The 24028-nt window shown below is 46.0% G+C and overlaps 1 protein-coding gene across 6 annotated transcripts in view; it reads right to left on the bottom strand.

Moving 5' to 3' along the window:
* The window catches only part of BRD3 (bromodomain containing 3), a 45292-nt gene that overhangs the window by 10671 nt on the left and 10593 nt on the right, over window positions 1-24028 (bottom strand). For 3 of the 6 annotated variants that reach the window (XM_072025473.1, XM_027470584.3, XM_027470579.3), the window contains exons 2-7: window positions 12830-13146; window positions 10477-10614; window positions 9351-9498; window positions 7921-8135; window positions 5873-6244; window positions 42-170 (exon numbers count right to left, since the gene is read on the bottom strand). In XM_072025473.1, coding sequence (XP_071881574.1) covers window positions 42-170; window positions 5873-6244; window positions 7921-8135; window positions 9351-9498; window positions 10477-10614; window positions 12830-13030 — 1203 coding nt within the window. In that variant the 5' untranslated portion in view covers window positions 13031-13146. Of the gene's footprint in view, window positions 1-41; window positions 171-5872; window positions 6245-7920; window positions 8136-9350; window positions 9499-10476; window positions 10615-12829; window positions 13147-14327; window positions 14519-14950; window positions 15131-24028 lie in introns of those variants that run through there. The other 3 variants (XM_027470580.3, XM_072025472.1, XM_027470583.3) reach the window with 3 other exon arrangements.

Raw genomic sequence — 24028 nt, 5'->3', positions numbered from 1 at the left:
ACTAAACGTACTCTGAAAGATGCAATTGTCAACACCTTTACCTGGAGCTTCCTGGCCATGGCTACCACTTCGTGGTCTGGAGGATTGTACTTGTAACAATTTGAGAACATTAACCGAATATCTGCTGCAAAACCTTGTGCATCCTGGTATTCCCGACTGTCCATTTTTTTCTGCAAACAAACAAGCCAAAGGGAAAGGGGAGAAAAAGCCATAAGCAAAAAGCATTTACAGTAATTGCATGAAGGATGTGCGTCATGGAGAGGGCTCAGAACAGCTTCAAAAATCACATTTGTCTAAGAGAACAGTAGTTTGATCAGGCTTATTAGCTCCTAAATAACATTTAGAGTTTCTGCTTTTTAAAATAAGCAAACAAAAGCCAGACAACTAAACAAACTGATCTACTTCCACAATAGTTTAAGCTCTTAAGATTCTAAATTTGGGTTGTTTTCTTTAACAGCACTATGTAAGTTTGTCAGGGCCCCCATTCTGCTAGAAAATAAAGGCAGTCAGACAGGGAAAGAGTTTGCAGGATTAGAAACTAATGTAAGCAGAGAACATAGACTGAAGGGCAGGGAGTCAACAGACAACGTTACAATGCCAGGATTACCTTCAGCATGTATTTCTATATGCTGCTTGGGTATTTTTACCCTCTAAATCTGAAAGGGCAGAGAAGATTACAACCATCTCCCGGCTGCCTTCTAACACAAGGCATGAATTACACTTGGTGATTTCTACGCTAAGTCAGGCATTTGCTGTTAAGCTACAGACCCAGCTCTTGATTTAAGAAGTCCAACTGACAGATACAGAAAGGATACGGAATTCACCCTTCACGAACCAGTTCCCCATGTTATTTCCTACTGTTGTGAGGAAAAATATCAGGAGCTAAATATTTGCAACTTGTTCCTTTCTCTCATTTTCTAGCTCTCAGCTTCATCCACTTCTCTTGCTGTTTGGGACTGAACGATTTGGTTTAGAGAACAGTTTATGGCATCCCTAGCACTTAATTGATTTTATGCATGTATTGCTACCACCTATAAAACCTTAGCTCCAATTGCCCCTAACCAAAAGGAAATTTTAAAAAGCTAACACTAGATTTCATTTGCATCTAAAAGACATGGTTTTAAAGACACTCGCTGTTTGCCAAGTGCTCGCAGCCTCCCTTTTGTATGTCTTGTGCACCTGTGTCCCCCAGCGACAGGCAGTCGGGCTGCAGATGTGATCGGGCAAGGTTCCTTCCCCACCAGAGCAGAAGGCAGGGTGCTTAGGCTTAGGCTAGAAAAACTCCCACTTGTTCAATGGAAATTAAACATATGTCACAGCTTTGAATACGGCAGATATCGGAATTACTTTGAGACATTACAATGACTCCTAAAACTGCTTTTGCTCCAAGTAAGGCAGAATTGCACCTTCAGGGATGCAGCTTTTGGAGGCATCTGCCTGCAGGGTGGGTCCTGCAGCACCCCTCCCCGCAGGGCTGCAGCTCAACGCCTGTCCAGCTCCTGTCACAAGAGCTCGTTCCCTTGGAAAATAAACGAGGAGCAAGCCTCCGAACTACAGCCCAAAATGGGGAGGGAAACACAGTTTGTGTGCCTCTCCTGTCTGAAGGAGAGCTGGCCTTGTTTGAGAAGGGTCTCAGGCCAACTCCAAAGCAAAACAATATGTTTGAACGAAAGGGTCCATTTATTTTAAAAGACGTCTTGCTGCATGAAAGGCCTTTTTGATATGCTTGTATTTGTTTGGCACGCTCAACGGCTGATTACAGCCTGTGAAATACATTTCAGTGTCTGAGGCTTTGCTTTCATCCAAAACCAACAGTTTTATAGCCCAATGCTTTAAACTGTCGATTTTTTTTTTCTGCTTTCGTGTAAAGAAAAATTAACTTGACAAAAGAAAGGATTTTAAAACGATGTGGCGGAATATATTTGGGTTACAAATTCACCTTGATATATTCAGCTGTTTAGCATTTTTTTTTTAAAACATTTACAATGGCAAATCAGAAGACATAGATAGCAGGACTGGAAAGACATCAGTCTGGGAGCCTACTTGTGCCCTACAAAAACTGCCTCAACCAGAAGAGCTGCCTTGGGAAACTGCATTTGTACTTTAGAATAAGTACAATTAAAGCAATCTTTATAAATTTCCCCAAAGAGCCTTCTTGTCACTTTCAAGACCCCAAGACTCGGCTGCTCTGAAACCACAGCAATTCACTGCCATAAAGCTAACCGATAAGCACAGTCAGATCCCTGGACATAGCACTTTATTCCCAAAATAAACACCTTTCTAAATCCTCTTACGCAGCAAGGACCGTTGTTTGTTCACTGTGGAGCAAACCAAAGGCAGAGCCATCCACATCCCTGCTGCTGGGCTCTGCAGGACCTCATCCTGCGCTGCACGGCAGGCGCAGCACCCTGCCTCCACGTGCCCAGGCTCCCCAGCACCAGTGGTGGACACAAACACACTGCAGCTGAGCCCTGCACGCCTGTGGATGGGACAGCAGCAGCACAGCACTGCTCCAGCTTCACAGCAAGCATTTCAACTGCTTCGGGGAGTTAAAGCTGCTGCCTCTTTGATTTTAAAGCATAATCCATGCCCTTCTCTCCTTTTCTCCCCATGTCTCATCCGTTCTCTGCTCCAAACAGTTCTGCATTTCTCGCCTGCTCTGTGATGACCGAGACCCCTGCAGACCCCCTGTGCCCTCAGATTTTCCTGCTTGCAGTCCTAGCCCAGCACAGCACCCCAGCACACCCTCAGCTCCCAGCTGTGACCTGCTCTGCTGCAGCTTCTCCACCTCTCACCTGCCACGGCACAGCCACAACAACCAACCTGCTGCTTCCACCACGCAAACCATCTCCAAATCCTTCCGAAGAACACCTCTGCTGGGCGCACAGCCTGAAAAAAATATGCTCCTGGGCAGGAAAGGTATTCCCTAGTGAAAAATCAAACTTGGTACAGAGAACTGAAGTTCCAAGCAGCCAGGTACTGCGGAATCCATTGCAGCTGCAGCAATGTTTATGTTTTAGTTCCTCACGTAATTCTTTCAAGATTAGTCTGAAGGCCATTATTTGCACTGCTTTACCACAACCATTGTCACTCATGCAGAATTACATTTCGAGCCTTTCAGAGCCACAGCGAAAGCCCCTGACACCTGCACTGCCTGCAAATGGCAGGTTTCTGTTCCAGGCACTTAACGTATTATAGACTGCATCTCAGAAAAGTCACGCCATGATCTACAGGCCAAGGGCAACGACAACAAAACACTTCATAAAGAACAAAACAAGACAGCACTTCAAACAAGTTTATTAAAAAAAAATCTACTACGTAGAAAGACAAGTCCAGAGTCTTTACAAACAAAAGACTCTGTTGGGTCTGCCAGCAATTCTTCTCCAGCTTTCTGACCTATACTACAAAAGTACAGAGGGAAAAGAATCACCTGCACTTGCAGAAGAAGTGCAGAGATGGACACTTTTTAAAAAGAATAAAGTTAGGACCACAAAGAGTTTCAAGAATGAAGCAGTCACCAACCCAAAAAATCAGAGCATCGCAGCTACTTTTTGCAAAACGCAGCACAGAAGCCCTTGCAACGAGAAGCCACCTAGTCACATGTGAAAATACCAGCTTTGACAGTCAGGATTCCACTTCTTTCATCTGTAATCTTACTGCGTTCACCTGGGCTTGATCCACCAGGCAGCAGGTATCTCTGGAGAGACCCACGGCATCCCTATGAAGTCAAGGAGATGCGACGGAGCCGAGACCACGTCTTGAAAGGACGAGGTTCGCCAGTACAGTAACTGAATGACGTCATCTAGGACACCATTATCTAATTGTTTTCACAAAACAGGTAGAGAAGAGGTTATCAATAACTGCATCCCTCTAGTGTGATAACGAGAAGAACAGTTGCACTGAGCCAGAGACACCTCTCCCCATCTCAGCCACGTCTGTGAACCAGACACCCTTTAAAGCTACTGGACACTTTGGGAACTCTGAGCTGATTTTGGCACAGCCCATGATAAGCACAGGCAGATATAACTGTACGCACAGTACGTCAAACACCGTGATCTCCTGAGGTCTCCTCCAACCTGAATTACGCTATAATCCTAGCCACGTGGATGGACCTTCAAGCCAAGTGGAAGAAAAAATGACCCCATTGCAAAGGGAATCGAGTAGACCTTGACAGCAAGGGATGCAGTCACATCGTTAAAGCAAGGTGCAAGGACTAAGTAGGCCTCTAGTACTGGCCGTCCAAAATTAGCAGGATGGCAAACAAACTGCAGTACCAAAACTGACGGGAACTTCTCCCTCCCTCATCCATGCTCAGAGCAAGAGAAAATGGAAAGTTACTCAAGAAAACATTGGGACCTTCCTCTGTCAGCAGAACATCCCAGCCAGGCACCAGTGCTCCACCTCTCCAGACTACACCGATCAACCCAGTCCTTTCTCTTGCTTTTACCACTTGTTTCTGGCTCCCCCTTCTTGCTTGCAGCTCAACTCACCCTTCTTACTCTCTTTTCTTCCCAGGAAATTGCTGCAGGCTTTTAATACGACTTGGCTTAATTGCAAGTCTAAGAAAATACTGCACATTGCACTGGTTTATGTAAATAAAGCAAGGGCACAGCAAGATCAGGAGATGAACTGTCCCCAAGCCCAGCTCCACCAGAGCCCACTTACAGCACTTTTGGCAGCTCAGAGAGGGCCTTCGTTGTACAAACCAAATCAATAATAATAGTTAGTACTTAGACAACACTTTCCAGATATGTCTTCCCAACAGCTCTGTGAGGTAGGTTAAATATTATTTATCCCCATTTTATGACTGGGTAAACTAAGGCACAGAGGCATGGGGAAACTTGCCAAGGACCACGGCATCAGGATGGCAATTAACTCAGACACTTCTAACTCTTGCTCTAGTCCTCAGCGCACAGACTGGGATGACATGATTCTATGATTCTGTGACTATTCTTTCACCATTAAATAATGCAACTAAAATACTCTTTGAAATGCTGTATCTGCAGTGAGAACCCCTGCAGCATCATGGCTGAATGGAATGGCACATCAGAGCACCACGTGCTGCTGCCAGGTACTGTGAAAGATTTTGTCAAGGAACATGTAAGGAATCAGGAATGAGGCTGTCCTTTTGTCACCTGAGCATTTTAAACAATCCTAGGCATTGGCCAAGCTGGGAGCAGTACAATCCTGGCATGCCCATGAAAGCCAGCAGAGGCACCTTAACTTCCTGCATACGCAAGAAAGTCTCACCTCCGCTGACATCAATTCCAATGGCCAAGTAGCAATGGGAACTAGAAAGACACAGCTTTGCTCTGTGGATATTTAGGAGGGGCTAAGAAACTCCCCCAGTCTATAAAAAAAAAAACATCTTGAATATCGGACCATGCTAAGCTAAAGTCTTGAAGAGCCAATCTTGTACCACACAAGCATCACATTATTCCCTCCCCCTGCCTACCAGATCATCGTGTTCCAGCTGGAATTGCTCAGCGTAAGCCTATCTGGACCGTGCATCATGCCAACAAGTAGCCAGGCAGCGGTTTCTGGAAATGGGATACTATTAATTGAATCCTATGAAATACAGCACCTCTTCTTCTCCGAGTGCAACACGATCCCAATAACACAAGTTTAAATAGCTGGACTATCCGTAAAGAGAAGAGGATGCCATCATATAGTCTGCTTTGTAGGGCAGAAAAAAAAAGTCACAGATTATGGGGAAAAAAGGAGAGGGTAAGGAAACAAAATATAAAAATATCCAGATGATATCCAGTTTCAGTTTCCACCCTTGTCCCTTCCCCCTCCCCCAGAAGGAGCCGGTCCTCTGCAACCAGAGGGCCGTGACACCCTGCAAAAGAGGTGGTAAATGTGGACGTACTTTAACAGTACTGAGATCCATGGGGTGTTTGATAATGTCATGATAGTCATGTAGTTCCAAGGCCTCTGCATCAACAGGCTTGTAAAAGGGCCATGCATAGGCTGCATGCTTCTTCGAGAGCATCTCCTTGAGAATGCTGTCACAGTACTTGAGGTGCTCAGAGAGTTTGCCTTTCTTCCCTGCGTGCTGGGGGACCTCTCCGTCCTCAAGGTCCTTCTTTGGTGGTTTGATGGGCCGGCCGCCGCTCTCCCGTCGAGCGATGATTTTGGCCTGTTTGGGGTCCGAGAGGGGCGTGGGTGACTCGCTTCGGCTGGCAGTGATGGCAGAGGTGGTGGGCGTCGTCGTGTCCGCTTTTCGCTTCACTCCCTTTTTCTGAAAGAGGAGATGGACAGGCTTCATGAGTGCATGCCCGGCTGTCACGCTAAGCTAGCAGAAACCTAGCCCAATTCATCCTCATTTCTGCGATCTGCCTGTCCTCTGACAGAAAACACAATTATTTCTCTGGGACAAATGGGACTTGTGACTAGAGGCTTCGACACACAATTCAGTGACCACAACACAATGTATTACTACATGTCATCTGAGCCACAGTAACCAGCCATTTGCACGTCTCCAACCCAACCCCAAACATGATGAAAAATGTGTTAGCTCTATGTATTTCACTGAGATTTAAACTAAGGACTCTTACCTCATGTTTGCCAAAGGAAAGGAGTGCGCCCAGTCGATTACTGCAGCTCAGCTGATGCATGGTGACTTAGTAAGTGTCAGTAACTTAACCACATGTCTGAGTCCCCAGTGGCAGGATCAGGCTATAAGTTCTGAACCAAAGCATATTAATCACCAAAGACCCATGAGCCCTCACTCCCTTGTATTTAGGGGATGTGCTAAGGTAGATTGTTTATTACGGACAAGAGTAAGAATTTAACGATTTTGCTTCAAGCAAATAAAACATACATCTCCCATAAATTCAAGCTGTGGCTGTCCAGTCAGCTCTTTCTTGTGCTCCTAAGAAGGATCTATTCCTCTGGAGGAAACAACAACAAGAAAGGGGGAGGGAGGTTCCCCGGGGAAATCTAAGGCAAATCTTAAGTAAATCCCAAGCAAGATTAATTTTGCAGTACATATTTGGCAAACTCACTTTTGGGTTCATCCTTGAGTTTTAAAATTAAACTGATTCTCAGAAGCAAGTTATTTGAACAGAAACTGCAATATGAGACAGGCTTCTGAGGAGCACAGCATTGCTGCAAGAAGATCTGACTTACAATTCCCCTCGTAATTCTCCAACTATAGGGTTAAATAAGAAAAAAATCCAGAGCTCTGCTGACCCATGCAACCTCACAACAGGGAGCACCAACACTTTTGCAGCTAATATACCAGTCCAGAGAACTGAGCTTTGAGCTATGCTTTGACTGTTTTTTAGGTAATACACAGCTTGCTAGGAAAATTCCGGTTATTTAGAGCAACATTTTCATTTACCCATAAATTAACATATTAAATAGCGCAACACTAGTGACACCTCCCAGGAGATTACTCAGAAAGGAAGACAGAACTCATGTACCCAAAACCTGTAGGCAACATCAGTCTCCTCCAACTGGAGTGAAAGGCTTATCGTGACCTCTGTGGCAGAGGAACATTCCTAGTGCTGGGGTGTGCAAACCTTAATGGAATAGTCCCAGGAAAATCAGGGATTCAGCTCCAGAGGGAAGACACGCTTTGGGTTATACGGAGGAAAACAGGGGAAACCTCCAGCAGCCTTCTGATTCAGGGAGCACTGGCTAAGGCTGCGGTCAGATGAGAGCTCATAATTGAGCTGGAGCAATTACAGGTGACAGCACCTCAGCTGGGGTGCAGTAAAACTAACAAAACATTTCTGAACCCACTGCAACTTGACAGCAAGCCCTTGTCCGAGCACATCCCAAAGGGACAACAGTGGCCAAGGAGCCAAATGCAGAGAAGTTATGCACACAACCAGCAGTAAGGGGATGAAAATAAAGCACTGCTCGGCAATCCTGCCTTCTGAAGAGGTAGGGGTCAAGTTCTCCATTTACCTTGACTACTGGTGGCGTAGGAGGAACCACAGGCATTATCGGAGCAGCAGGCGGAGGGGGAGCAGCGGCAGGAGGGGCAGTGACAGGCGGGACATTAGCAGTGATGGTTGGCACAGGGGTGGCAGCAATGACGGGCGTCTGAGACACAGCTGGAGGGACGTTCTGGAACGGGGCCGGCGGGGAGACGGAAGACACGGCCACTGCTTGCTGCGCTCCTTTCAAACGACAAAGTGAAAACACTGCAATGTATCGACGGTTACAAACGCCGACAGGACACTGTGAACAAAGTGACACCGGTGCTGCTGGATTATACAGTCATGGGCTTGGCAAAAGGATCCCAGTTCGGGGCCACAGGAAGAGCACAAAGGACACTGTGTGTGATTTGCTTGGTGCCATTACCCAGAGGCCAACAAGTTATACAATGAAAAAAGAGAGCTGGGTGCCTAACCTCCAGGTAGCCAGGCAAATGCCTCTTACACTATGCTCACACTGTTAAAGAATTACCTACTAAAATAAAATTAAACAGGACATTTCATAACTAATAAAGTATCAATATGCCTGTATGTTTTTATAGCTGTGTTCAGCAAAGGATGCTGAAAATACACATCGTTACAAATTTCTCTCAGCTTGGATAAAGTTGCAGCTCCATTTGGCACCTGAGATGTGGGAAAACAAAGAGGAACAGTTGACTTTTCCAGCGCAACAATTATACTTTGTTTACAGAAAAAAAAAACTTTCAACAATTTAATTCAGCCAACACAAGCTCCTTTATGAACTGTTTTACCCTGCTTATGGATGTTTTCATCTTAAATCCATTTAAAATCAACTCAGGGTAAACTGAACTAAACTTAATTTCGACTGATATACAATAGTCTACACAGCCTTTTGCAATAGCTTAATAAATCCTTTATGGTCCATCACACTTTTTTTCTGTGATGTTGCAACCGTGTGTGCAAAAGAAAAACTATCTGGGGTTTAGGAGTTTGGCAAGATTTAGTGTCTCTGCTGTGTCGGATTTCTGTTGGGACCCTGGGTGAGTTGTATAAACCCCGATGTATAGAGGCACCCTGCACCACGGTGTGTCACTTGCAGCAGGCTGGCATGTCTAACTACCTTGTCTCTTCTTGCCTTGGCTTCCTCTTTGCACACAGAAAGCAACAGCACTGCCCTCCTTCACTGAAGCACTGCGCAGATGGAAACATCAGATGGCAAGATGTTCGTGTGACAAATGGAGAGTGGCATTAGGACAGACAAGCCCTGAAACACCAGGTGAACGTTATCTATGCATCTTGCATTCCTCCGCTGCTCTGTTAGGCTACACGCTCCTTTCCTAGCCTTTTGCACCATTTGCAAAGTCATGCAGCTTAGAACATGGATCAGGCCTTACCAACAGGCTTGTAACATCTATGGTCACCGGATCGGGTTAATACCTGCGCTCTGTGTGCCTGCTGACGGCTTACGACCTTTGCCTTTAGGAACTGGGGGTAACAACTCGACTTCCTCCTGAGGCATCTGAGCAACCTTCTGCAGAAATATCTTCTCCAGGGCTTGGGCCATGAGAACGATGTCATCTGTGGGCTGCAGGAAGAAGACAAGCCTGAGCTGTGTCATCTGCTCATTAAAAGCAAAGAGGTTCAAGATCAAGTTTTGAAATCCCCAGTGACACTGCCCTTCAAATAAATGATGGTATCCACTGAACTGACAATAAACAGCCTAGCTCTTCTCCCTCCTTGTACACTACTCTTTTGCTCGTCTAATCCAGTCTACGATGCAATAATCACAGCCTCTAAATAGGCTACATCCAGAGAATATCAGGACTTCCAGCTGAAGCCTGACAGCTAGCATCCTGTGCATCAGCGTGGAAGCAGAAAACTGGAACAGATGAGCTGTCCTCCCTGCTTGCCAACAGGTCCTAGAGAAAAGCGTAAACATAAAGTCTGTGGCTTATACTAATTAATTTGTTTATTTCAGCTAGTTCTCCAGAATGGGTCAATGATGACAAACCACTGTAAGAAACAAAAAAATACTGGCTTTTAACAAGCTAACAAAACAGCAAATAAGCCAAACCCAAAATAATAATAAGCAATCCAAAGGTGTACAAGTATGGACAAGGCTCAGCAGAGGACAGAGTTACGCAACTTACTGAACTGCTCTCTGCTGCTAAAAGAGGCAGGAGACACTAGTTACTGCTAGACAAGTATTGTAAAACTTAGAGCTAAGAACACAAAACACCTGCACAAACCTTAAGTTTACCTTGAAGAATTCCTAAATGAAAATAAGAGGAGTAAAAACTTGCTACATAACCCCCAAACAGCAATCTACATATAATTAAAAGGCACATTTGCCATTTTAAATGCTGTGAGGGAAGAAAGACACAGCACAAAGACAGCTTTGTGCATTTCAAGTAATGTGGTTGCAATTAGTGGCATTTTCAATCCTTGCAAGGAGGGCCTGTAGCACAAAGGAGCTGCCCTGTTCAAAACCTGCACTGTAACAATTGTAGGTGGTTTTTTTCCTAGGCAGTGCCCCAGCTAAGTGCTTGTCTGGGCTCTTTACCTTGTTATAAATATAACAATTTGTAAACATGGTGTTGAAATCCTGCATACATTCACTGGCACTCCAGTAATAGTTATGTTCCAGGCGCTTCTTGATAGTCCCCATGTCCATGGGGTTTTTTATTATTTTGTGATAATCCTGTTGGAGAAACAGGAAAGATGTTACATCTCCTGGTATAAAGATAGTGTGTTCACATCTCTCTCGACTCCCAGCTTTCTCCTCTTTCCCCCTCCCCAAAAAATACACATCCCCGTATTTTTGTGCAAAGTGCAAATATCACCTTTACTTTTATTTTCTAATTTGTAGCCCTTAACCTATCATTAGGAACTTGACTACAAGGCATCAGATCCCCCTGTACAACCACCAGCTCCCCCCAGTACATGCTCGAACACACAAACAGCTGCTTGGCCATTACCAGCTTTTTTTGTAAGGACAGCTGGACCGGGAAGATAGTAACAGTGCTATGTGGAAGAAAACATGCTTTCTGAGCAGCTCTATCTGGAAATTGATGGAAACCTTGATATCCCTTCACTGAGGTTGTAGATGCCACTGCAGATTGTGCTGCGGAGCGGGACAGTGCCACTCTTTGCAGCTGGCTAACACCGCAGTGATGCAATTCGTGCTTGCATGGGACCAGAAGTCAGGATAACAGGGGCAGCACTATCTCTGGCTTGTGTTCAGTTCAACAGTGAACTGGCAGCAGCTGTTTGGGTAACAGCAATTCTGCCTGCCTTTTTAAAAGACTGCCTCTGAAACGCTCGGCACTTACGGAGGTTTATCAGTGCCAGCTCTGGCTAAGACTGCACTAAAATCTTCAGTGACTCTCTGGGAACGGTCTCCGAAGGCTTCCACGTGTTAACCCAGTTTCTCTCTGGGCTGGTTTCAAGCATCTGTAGAGGCTGTGATTAGTCTGGAGACACTGCAGACATGCGAGGTTATATGCTGTAATTTTCTCATTCCAAAGAAAGGCAGCAGTGCCTCTCACTGCATGTGCACACAAAGCCACATACAGCCCCGAGCCGCTCTGAGCCCAACCCTCAGGCACGACCCAGGAGACCAACTTTTTTCAGGCGAGGCACACTGGGACAGAAGAGGCAATCCTGCTGGTTGCTGGGCTTGTGCAGATTTGATTTGAAACATGTGAAAAACAATTACACTTCCAACTGACTCCTCCTTTTTGGTAACCTGCCCTAAAGCCACTTCAAAATGTCTCTCTGAGAAACTAAATGCAGAAAAAGAAGACACATAGGAGCACAGACCTAGTGAAACATTATACATGTGTTAAGTGTTTTACTCTTTCGATTATCACTTTAAATAGCACTCATTAACAAAATTACTGAGTTCAAAGGACTCCTGACCCAGTCCATAAAATCAGGTCATAACCTGCAGTAACTGTAGCTCTCCAGAGCTAACATACCAGAACCATGCTCCCTCAATCCTATCCACAATCCTCGGGTTCAGAGCAGAGTAATTTCGTAATGACTTCGTAATGGGCTGCCTGGAGGAACAGCCAGCAGGGCACATGGGGGGCTCCGTGTTTAAGTGAGGCAGGTGGATGGGGGCTTGCCTCCAGGGCTGAGTTTTCACACCTACAGGACCACTCTGAAGAGGTGAAGGTTGTGTGGTTCTGTTCCCTGGAATTAAGCTAATTAACTCACTTTGGTCATTTATGAATAACCTGGCTTTGTCTTGTACTACCTGGTCTGACAGAGACAGGATATATGTGTGTGTATATATATATATATATATATATATATATATATATATATATATATATATATGTATCATTAAGTACAGGAGGCAGATGGATAAATACAACTGTTCTGTTAGTTCTGCTTCCAGCATGGTGTTTGAAACCACTTCACTCCAAGTATGCTTGGTAATTAGCTTCTCCTGACTCCCTCATCCCTGCAGTCAGTGTCAGACCCAGCAAAGCCTATCGGAAACACAAGTCACTCTTAGCCTAGTACCAAATGCTCTGTAGAGCACGGGTAGCAGAGCACAGACTTTAGGTCTGTCACTCAAACTGGACAGAGGTGGGACACAGTGTGGGGGGAAGACACACAACAGTAACCACAGACAAGCCATAAACGAAGCACTGTGCTTCAGTTGCTCTAAGGCAGCTTGCCTGTGTGGTGTTCCCTTCCCTCACCAAGCCAGGAGCAGTTCTCTCCTTCAGAGACCTGCACCTCTCCAGCTCTGTAAAATAAAATCTTCAACTTCAGTGAGTCTGAGAACGTTCGAGGTCATCTCCAAAAGCAACCTTACCATTCTGACCCGGGGATCAGAAAACCGATCCCATTAACATGCAGCTTTCCAAGAACACAACACTGAGAAGAGGGTAGATACGTACCGGTAAATTCAATTTAATTGCATCAACAGGTTGGTAGAAAGGCCAAGCAAACTGATGCTTCCACAAGGTCTTTACAACCACATTTTGCATATATTGCAACTGGTTGGTCTTCCGGCCGGGCTTATTGGGATTAGTGACCTCCGGAGGCGGCGGATTCACAGGGCCCTGAGGAGCCTGAATTGCTGATGTGACTGTCGACATTTTCCTGCTCTTGCTCTCACTCGCTGTCACAGCGGCAGCAACTGGGAGATTTTCCTTCTTCCTTTATGCTCCCTGAATGGGACTGACATCCCATTTCCAGGGTCCAACCATGCAACCTACAGCAAATGAGGAAGAGGACAACGTGTAAATGCTGGTACTTATTTAAGGTAGGCACATTCAAGCACTATCAGCAGTAGAAGCATCTTAATTCAAGCTCTTTACCCCACCTGCTTCATTCTTTGTAACAAACTTTGTCACCTTGATGATGGGCATAGCTCAAGACCCAAGAGAGAGTGGGAACAGCAATTCCCAAATTCAAAGCCTGCAGAGAGCCAGGAAGCTTCGCAGGACTGGTTCTTGCTTTATCTAGGTCAGAGAGCATCGTTGTACAAATACACACGGGGCAGCACAAGAATACAGCTGGGATGTAACGCAGAGGCTCCCATGAATGTGCTGACTCAAGCCAGTAAATCCGTAGCACGCAGCCCCATGTAAACATAGCTATGCTGTCTCTGGACCCACGCTGGGTGGCACTGAGCCAGCTTGCACGCTTCCACACTGGTACAACGGTTCTCTAAGATCCCACAATCAAGAGCTGACTCCAGCTGTCAGAAGATCCCCAGCAAGAGAAGTGAGCAGGCCTGCAGAGATGTGCTGTGATCAGCCGTAAACGAAAAAGGCACCAGAAACATCCTAACTGGAAGCAATCTCTGCTTTGAATCTCAAATGTCTTAGCATGTCTCTTACTATGCCCAATTAACCGGACCCTCATGGAAGTTTCATATGGAAGATACAGGTTCAATATAAATGATAGTTAGTGTTATACTGCTTTCCATGAGCTGGCTAAGAGAGCACTGCCATGCTCTCCCAAGGCATGCACGAAACACAGAAGAATACACAAATTGCAATATTTTATCCTATTTTTCCCTGGCAAACTCCAGTGGAAAAATGGTCTAGTATCACTGTTTCTTGTATACCATATGGTAAACAGCTCTGCTGTGTCATCTTCTGTAAACACTTGATATTTCAATTTGTATCAGAACTGTAGCTACGCTTCTTATGACAAACAGACCACAGTCACTTTCTAGAGGCAGATTATTTCAAATACGTTCGGAAAACCACAAATATACTCTCACTGACATATGCTTCTTTCTTGCACATAGAAACATGAGCAGGGACAGAAACTGCAGTAATGCAAGGAGAGAATATTAAGGCATCCTAGAAAAATAACTCTTCCTTGATACCTCCCTAATCATCTCTACTGAATGTCTGGACTAAATATAGAACATCAACTTACCCTTTGAGCTGCTGATTAGACGATGGCAAAAAGTAAACACATGCCTAATTTAGGGAAATTTTACAAAAATAGATGTGTACAAAACATAAACAGATCTGCGACACGGAGGGATGTTTAAGTAGCCGTCCTCTCAGGCTTGCCCAGGCAGCAGAGGTATCTGCATTCCAGCATCCCGTAACCAGGACTGCGTTCTGGAAGCCCGGTGGCATTGTGAGCCAGGGACCACGGGTTCACCGGGTGCCAGGGACACCCAAGTGCTCTGGGTGCTGCAGGCACTGGGTGCACCTTGCTCTGGCCCAGTTTGGTTGGCTCCGAGGCGTCCCTGGCTCCAGAATCCAGACCCAGGTTATTTTAGGGTTAATTGCATCGTTAGCTCTTATGGAGCTGGTGTGGAAAAGTAATTCCGAGTGCTACCGAGCATTTCGGTTGTAAGTTTGAAACTAAGCAGTATATAACGTAAGTATTCCCCTTAAATACCCTAAGGTTAAATAAGACAATTTCTCCACCTCCTTCTACCTCTCAAGCTCCATTTCAGAGAGGATTTTTTAAATTTCCATCAAATCCCAGACCCGTAATTCAAAAAACAGATCTGGCTCCTGCCTCTCCCAGACTTCCCCTCTGACCTCAGCCAAGGCATTCAGGATCTTCACACCACGGCTCCTCATCTGTGCCACGGAGGGAATGGTATTTCCTTTCTGCCTTCATCCGCTCCACCCAGCAGCCTGCAAACTCTCTGGGACACACACACACCGCCTCTTCACGTGCACAGCGCTGCTCGTCCAGAGAAGGCTCGCTTAAACGGACTGTAATAGTCATCAGTGACATAACTCAGAAAGGATTTTAATTAAGAACATTAGCAAAAGTAGGGAGGGTGAATCATGACAGCCAGCTCAGCCAGTCCGCTGACAACTGATCCTCTGTAACTTGCATTTTCCTACTCGTTACTTAGTGCAACCAAGAGTGGCTACAAACCCCAAGCCTCTTAGCAGCAGTCATTGAAATTCCGGATCCTGCAGCTGAAAGACAGGAATAGCTACCTGGAAGTGTCTGTTCCTGCCAGAAACGCAGCTTTAATGCGCCTTCACCTCCCTGCAGCCTTTTAACCCTTATTCCATCAGATTCCTCATCATCTGCCAGGGAAGCTGCAGATATCAGATCCCTTATTTTTATTTTTTATTTATTTAATCTTTATGTCCATTCTTTTTAAAGTTTCAAAATAATACTTCTTAAAAAAGGAAAAAAAATAAAAAAGCAGGATTAGGAGAAATCTGAAGCTGAGGGTACAGATGTTTTGGCAATGTCCCACCTCCTAGCAGAGTGCATGACAACGTTTTCAGAGGCCACAGCCCCGCGTGAGACATTTACTAGCTGTCAGACCTCACTTACTATACAAAGAAAGCGAAGGCATGACCCTCTGACCTCCTTGACCTCTCAGTCAAATCATCCAACACGACACTTAAGCAGATTCCTGCACAGAAATCAAGCAGACTTCCACAAATTGCCCCATTTAATTGCAGAATTAAAATACACAGCTCTGGTCCAAGAGCTTCAGCATCTTCTGAACCTGCATGAATATCAACAGTTAAACTATCAGGGAGCCCAGCTGTGAGCAGCACCTCACTGCACGAGGTGCTACACAAACCTGGAAGGAAGGCTGCCAAAACCTGCCCTGGCACAGGCAGCACGTGCATTGTCCACTGAGGGCCTAAGGTTGGACTTTTTAAGCCCAGAAGTAATTACTACTTAAAGTTAAAATTTTAAGTCACTACTTATCCTGTTCCACAGACCTGCAAGGTTCAAGTAACAGAAGCTGTCCTTGATTTTTCTGGCCACACATCTAATATTACAAATTTGAAGTACGCCCTTTGCTGCCATAAACAAGGAGCGCACGCTGCTTGCCACATTGTGCATTTCTCCTCGTTCTTACCCACCCCAGATTGAGGAGATAATTAAAAGCAAAACCCAAACCCAAACTTTCAAATAAATCCTGCTTCTGTGGAGTTTAAGTCTGTCCTTTTGTGCTAAGTTGCAACCTCAAGCGTGGCATCCAGCAAAGCTATGGGGTTTGGCTTGTCCTTCAGCCAAACCAACCATCAAAAAAAAACAACACAGGCTGGAAGTTTGTTTTCTGTTGTTGTTTTTCAAAAACATTTGTTTCACTGAGCTGCTTGCATGGGTCAGTCAGCGGAGAGACAGTTGGCACGGAGAAAACATGTTAATAATTCCCTGCCCTAGTAGGATAACATTTGACTCAGCTGATGCTACCCACAGACTGTCTGCAGTGGTGGAGACTGTTTTAAAATAAGCTATAAAGCCCCATGAAATGTGCACTGTGCCAGCAAGCCTGCTGCTTCAGCTAACGGTTCTGCCACTTCCTTTGGCAAGGCAGAACATTTAACGGATGGCTCCGTCCCTTGCTGCTGTTCCTGCAGCACAGGAAGGTGTTTGTTTTGATTGCAAAATTAGAAGGCGGCGAGCTTTATGCTATCAGGCGAGCCCAACAACTTTCTCTTTCTGCCCTGTAGTATTGCTGTGTGGTTACTTGGACTTCGACCAAAAACTGGTGCAACTCCAGCCGAGCCAGTAGCAGCCACATAAATCCTCCCATCAGGGAAAATTATCAAGCTGAAGAGATGTTCCTTGACCTCAATCTTCATCTGCACTGAGGTTGACAATTTGGCAGCACAGGCTGGGCACAGATCAGGGTCCCTTAGCTCCGAGCTCGCTGCAGGCACACAGCGAGACCCTGTTCCTTGCTTGAAGAGCCAGTGCTTGCCATGCACAGTGGCGATGGGATTTGCCTTTCTTACAGCCATGGGAGAGGTTCAGCATGCTCTTATGGCTTCGGAGGTGCAGAAATTAGAAACTGGGGTTATGAGAAAGGCTGCCCGTCGCTCAAATCCCTGCAAACACAGATCGCTGCCAAGGCAGAAAAGCACACGGCTATTTGGTTATAAAGCATGCAAAGGGCGGTGAGCAGAACTGCCTTCCCAGCCTTTCCTGAGTTGCCTAACTGAAGAGTGAGATTCTTTCTATCTTGATGCCACTGTGATTACGCATACATTGCTCGGTACATAAGCCACTTCAGCAGGAAGATGCTGAATAGCAACGGGAACTGAAAGTACAGAGCATTCGATTTTAACTGTGGCCAGGCAAAGTTTAGTAGAAGCAGCAAGTGAATTTGGTTTATTGGAGAACCCAGAAATCCATTTGGGTAAATCAAACACCACCCAAATGAGGGGAATATTGCTTTTCTCTCAAGTGCCTGTTAGCAAGCAATTTCCTACCCAGAAATCTGTTTTTGTCCAAACTGAGCAACTTCCATTACCTTTACAATAAGGTATCTCCAGAAAGAAAATGAGGGTATGGAGTCCAAAGATCCCTAAAGCAACCAGCTGCCTGATCCACCCATCTTTATACCCTCAGGAATGATTTCCATTCATCTTGGAGACAGCTGCATTACCCTTCATTATAGTATGTGAGCCATACAGCCCCCAAAATCTACCCATCAACACGACCTTAACCTCAGATAAGATTATGAAGTGAGGGTAGTTGTATCCATTTCATGCCTCTAGCTGCAGAAAGCAAGGGACACAACGCCTCTCCTCCAGGCTCCTCGGAGAGAAACAGGGCAGGTGCGTGATGATGCAGATGCTCTTCCTTCTTCACAGCCCTGCATAGGAACCGAACTTCAGGCAGCTTTCACTCCCCACTAACTCCATGTCAGCATGGACGTTCCCTTTAAATGCACAGGGATCTGCAATTTAAGACCAAGGCTCGAGGGCAGACGATTTGCTTTATCAGCCAGCGCTGCCCTGGCAGACACACACACACGCTGCACACAAGATGCTGCCCCCTCCGAGCTGGGGATGAAGCGTTTGCACCTGGCCTCACTGCAGGAAACAGCAATTTGGCTTGCAAGTGCCCTGACGGCACACTGCATCTTTGCACTTCCGAAAGTCCATTCAGCTGTCCTTCTCGTCTCCCACATCGTTAATTCCATGCAGAGATTTGCCTTTTGTGTAAATTATTTTGAGCACAGCCCCAGTAACATCCCGAGACTCACAGACATAACTGTGCACTTTGCTTCTGCACGAGGGAGGGAGATCACGGCAGACTCTCTCGGTTCCTTCCCTTCTGGCTTGGTTAGCTGAAGGCTCCTTGGATGCTACGGATGGATTTCCCACCCTTGATTTCTCCTTGGCTAACATAAGGGCAGGTGTTTCCTCAGCGAGGAGCCTCACTGGTAGATAAGAGTTAGCCAGAGGTGTAGCTGTTCATTTCAAGGGCTTGCAGTTCTGACACGTACTCAGCATTTCCCACAACTCAAGACGCCTTACATCATGCCTTCAAACTTTGGGGTACCCAGAAGTTACTTTACCTTGACAATAAAAGCACTGGGGACTTCTATGAGCACTGCTCTTGGCACCCCAAGTAAAAAGTTCCTAATGTAATTAGGAATTAGTAATTATGGGCCAAAGCATTTCTCTCCACCGAGCTGCTAAAACCACCGAAAGCACCTCCCAAGTCTGAGCAAGAATTGAGATGCACGTCACATACTTTCTGCAACACAAATCATATGGGGCTCAACTGCTTTCTAAAGGCTGCAGCTTCGAGTGCAGGGAGTGATGTTTCACAGTATAACAAGTTTATTTTCATAGCTTTGAATTTGCTTTTGGGAACAGTTTAGACAACCACCCTCAGTAATGGATTAGGCACGGTTGATCTTATTTTTGGTAGCAGGGCGAAGGACAAAATGACCTCTGGACATTTCTTCCAGCCCTACCATCTTGTGGTTCTCTGAAAACAGACAAGTTTTAACTCAGCCATATGTTGGTTGTGTGCAAGCCCTTCAGTTATGTGCACTTTTGTTAACAAGGCTACAGGAGGAAAGAAGAGTGTCAGACTGGTTCGGGAGTTTACTCTGTGTTGGATTCCTCACTAGGGGAGTTCAGCCAGCTTGAGACCTCACTCTGAGCTGAGGATTGGACTAAGACTTGTGAAATAAAGTGAGCTGCACTTACAAAAAATCTTCTTGGAAGCACGTCAGCAAATTAGCTAGGTGACCTATAATGAAAACATTAATGAAAGCTTAGCTGTAGCAGTAGAAATAACCTATGAAGAAGTTTCAGAGTGGACAAAGCAGCTAGTGGCTTGCATGTGATACTCTGGGAAGACTGAGTCAAATCTGTGGGACAGGAACGGGTAGGTGCTTAACAGGAAAGCTCTAGTGGTTGTGTCTTTCACAAGATAAACCAATTACCCATTTGTGGCAATGAAAAAAAAAAGGGGGGGCTGTTTCAGCTTTCATTTTCATTATAGAGATTTGTAACAGAAAGGCAAGTGTTTGGGAGGCTCACATGCCCAGGCAGAGTCTGCTTGTGCCACTTCTTCCTATAGCAGGGCAAAGCAGAGATGCGATGAAGTTACCTTGCATGACCCAGAAGGCTGAACCCACACCACCTCGCAATCATGGGCACAGCCGGAGAGACGCCAGGCAGCCGGCAGTCAAGGTTCAGAGAGAAAGGAGATAAGGTGAGCCTGCTCCTGGGCACGTGCCCGCTCATATGTAACACACTGCGACACGCCTGCTGTCACACCTTCACATCCAGGGCTTCTGTGGCAATGTGCAGAGCTTGTAGAGGGGTTACTGCAGCGCCCCAAAGCCCCGCGTGTGCAGCAGAAGCCCTGCAGCCTTGGGCACCAGGCGAAAAGAAAATGCTGGGAAGGTGCTGGCACGCAGCCACATACCATACAAGCTCCCAACATGTCAGGAGCGGGAAGGGGGGGGGGACCCAGGGGAGGCAGGAACGTGGCTGAAGGCGCATTGGAAGGATGGTGTAAACCACAGCCCCGACAGCATCGCAGCGTCTCCGTGATTCAGTAACCACTTCAAGCCCCATCCTGCGAAGCGCTGAGCAACTTTCCCCTCTCGCTCAGCTGCAGGGTTTCTGCGGCTCCGCGCCTCTCCACAGATGGGTTTTGCAAAACTTATCACCTACAAGATACAACTAATTGCTCCATCAAGATAAACCTCTTTCGAAGGAAGATTTGGGCAAAGACACAAACTCAGGCTCCGCACGCTTTCTGGCCTCTCAGCCTGGCTCAACCCCTTCTCTAGGGGTCTGTTAGGGTGAGAGAAAGTTAAACAGAAGGTTAGGTGCTACCTGGGGTTGGGAGGTCTGTTCTGAAAGAGGCAGGCTTGTGGGTGCTCCTATTCTTGGGGTTGCAATAGCTCTGACAGATGATCTGGCCAGCTCTACCCAGCCCTGAACACGCAGCCTCTCGCAGCAGACCGTGACCCCAGCTGGAGAAGTGTCATTGTACAAGTGTAAGGTGTGCGAGATCATGGAGATCCCGGTCTCTGTCATCGCATTTCCTAAAACACAACAAAGAAACTGGAACCCTGCCAAGGAAAGTCATCTCCGCATTTACACAGAAGTTGACCAGGGAAGAGAAAAAAAGTTAAACAATCCCAGATTCAAAAACCTTGCTGCTGGGCAAAGGGGAAGACCTTTGCCTTCACCATGAGCTTTCTTGTACCAGATCTCAGTGGCACAGGATCTCTGGGTCCCTCCTTGCCCAGCCATCAGGAAATACTACCACAGTGCACAAGGAGCAAAGGAAAGAAAATCTCACTTGCTGCAAGCTGCTACGAAGAAAACATGTCTCAAAGTTCAGGAGCAACAGGTCTGTCCTAAACACACCACCAAGGTGGCACGCAAGCAGGCCTAACCTGTTCATCATTTCAGAACTGGATGGAGATGAAAGGGTGCTGAGAAGTTTTAACCTGGTATCCAGTGGCTTCAGAAGTCAACCTAAGGTGCCTTTTTGCTTCCTTGCCTTCACGGAGCAAAATTTGTGGAAAGAAGCAAGTATTAGCGAGCAGATAAACTGGGAGAGGAGACAGTCAACCCTGAAAAGGAGAAAAGACCTACGTCCTGCAGGAGAAAGCAAGATGTGGAGAAAGTCAGGAAAAGAAAGGAGAAAAATAGAGAAGAGACAGGAAGTTAAAGCTTCCCATTTCATGCAGCTTGAAAAGGCGACTGACCGCAGGCTGCTGTGAGGTGCTGCATCACACACATCCGCTCCCACTTCTGTGGGCTCCAGGCTGGTGCGAGGGGGAGAGGAGCCCTGGTGTGCTTCATCCGGGCTCGGTCACCGGCATTGCTGCCGTGTAACAACACAGAAAGGACCATCACGGACCAGGACTTCATCCTGCCAGGTGCTTTATGAGGACTGTGCATGCTGTAGGAGACGCTAGCCTCGGCTCATGACCACCCATTGGAAGTGTGCAAGAGTGGGATGGGGATAGGGACTGTAAGTTGGAGTCTGATGGAAAGGGCAATGAACTGACAGGTTGGACACCTCGGTTTAACTGTTTTAACCAGGCTGTGTGCAGACATCAACCAGCCTGACTGAGAGGTCATACTGCCCGGCCGTGACCAAGCACTGGGCAGCACCCACACGGCCTCTGCCCTAAGGAGAGGCCCAGGCAGGCCATGAAAGGGAGGCACAGGCTGGCAAGATGCAGTGACCTAAAGAAAAAAAGAAATCACAGCAGTTCAGCGCCAGTCTCGTGCCCTGTCAGCACCGCATCCCACCTCCTTCAAGGCTCTATCTCTTAATTCCCCACGCTCATCTATTACTTTACAGCCAAACTGCCCCAAAGCGTGACCTATCCAACACACGACACTACGGCACATTCAACCTGTGACACCAGAAGTCAGCTGTCCCAATTTCAAGTTAGCAAACCATTCTGCAGTCACATTATTAAAAAAAATAATAATAATAATACTGCTCTGGCACTGCCCCAAGTTTCAGATGATACGTGCATAATAGAAGCATTTATGTATGCCCATTAAAGCTTAACGTGGCAACACCCGCAACGGCTTCAGAACTCTTAATGGGATTATGGCATGTCTACACCCTCGCAGGGTTCTCTTTTTTTTGCTTTTTAAAGGATGTGATCTGCAGCTAAACATTTGTGTTCTGAAAAGGACAGTCGGCCCTTCCCCTTTTGAATCAGCATATGGTGCTCTGTGTACTTGTAAAAGTAGAAAACTCACATCCATTCAGTTTGATTCAGTATACGGCGAATAAATTATACATAATCTTTCCACAACAGGTTTTGTCATGATTGTTTCTTTTTCTGATCTTTGATTTCCAAAGAGAGATTATCGGACACAAAGCATTTTGAAGAAAAGGAGAAAACCAGAAAAAAAAAGCGAGAACGAATACTTCCCTGCTGGGCAGAACATCTCTGAGCTTGTGCTATACCTGCAAAGAATTACAAAACACAAAAGAGCTACAAAACAGGATGCTGACATCTCCGCTCAGTGCTTGACTCCCCGTGCTGTGGGCTTATGGTTCCCCATTTGTAAAATTGGGATAGAAATACGTCCCCTATCACTCACAATTAAAGCCATTTGTTTTTTCCCATGCATTTACACAGCCCATTGAACATCAAGTCCTTTACAGTGCTATGATGATACCAATTTTTATGGAAAAAACAAAACCAAACAGACACTACACTTAGAAACTAATATTTCTGAGGTACTCAAATACCATGACTTGGGTCTAGAAATACTTTAGTGTATATATAGGTACATATATATACATAAACACTAATTGTCATTTGAAAAAAAAAAAAAAAGAAATGAAACTGCCCTCTGCTTTATATCCCGCTCCCCAGTAACAGGGTGCTCTTTGGGCATGTTTCTAAAAGATAAACCACACCACCACAGAGGTCTCCCGTGACACCTGCTAGGGAGGGGTTTTCAGATACAGCCACCTTCATCTCAAACTGACAGCCTACGGGGAACAGGAAGAACAACTCCTCTTAATGAAACTAAATATAAGAAGTGTTCGGATCAAGGTACAAAACACAGAGCCCAGGTAATCAGTTCCGTTCCTATGTGTTACCTGCAGGAAGGATGGTTTTCTGCTGCGTGCCTAACGACCTACACCACCAGGCTCCCCTACATCTCTAGCGCTGCACGACCATCTATCAGCATCACTAATGCCACTAACAGTGCTACAGACATTATCCTCAGGGGCAGCTCCACGCAAACATTGACAGAGAAGACAGAATCCTAGCAAGCAGACACAGATCCACATGCTTACTCCTTAGAAGCATTTCACAGCACAGAGCAGAACCTCCTAAGGAACTCAGAGAAAGCATCTCCTCTCCAACAGACCTCTTGCACGCTTCTTGTGCTCCAACACCTTCTCCTACTCCACTTTTTAAACTTATTTTTCATACGTTGATATGACTAAACATACTATTTTGAAGAATAGAAGATTGATTTTAGGACAAAAAGCATTAAAAGTGGAGTAAGCAGGGATCAGCCGCTACTGGTGTAAATCGTGCTGGGTTTACAGTACGGCGACTTTCCCGAGCACACAAAGCTCACCTAAATCAATACACGACATTCAAGTCAGTTTAAGGGTTGGACAATGAAGTGAAATGGATTGAATTACCATGACATAAAATTACTACTCGTTAGCTGAGCCGCAGTAATGTTACACTTGGTAACAGGGCAGAGCAAGCACACTCCCCCCCCAGGTTAATTATTGCAGCTTGGCTGGCACAGCAGCAGCAACTTGCTGGGCTGCAGCAGCCCTCCCGTTCACAAACAGCACTTCTCCCCTAAAAACATTAAAGTTATGTTGGTGTAACCCAGTTAGCTGTTTCTAGA

The sequence above is a fragment of the Anas platyrhynchos genome, chromosome 18, assembly GCF_047663525.1.
Source record: "Anas platyrhynchos isolate ZD024472 breed Pekin duck chromosome 18, IASCAAS_PekinDuck_T2T, whole genome shotgun sequence".
NCBI lineage: Eukaryota > Metazoa > Chordata > Aves > Anseriformes > Anatidae > Anas > Anas platyrhynchos.
The sequence above is the reverse complement of the archived record's forward strand: the minus strand, read 5'-3'. Positions and strand labels throughout refer to the sequence as shown.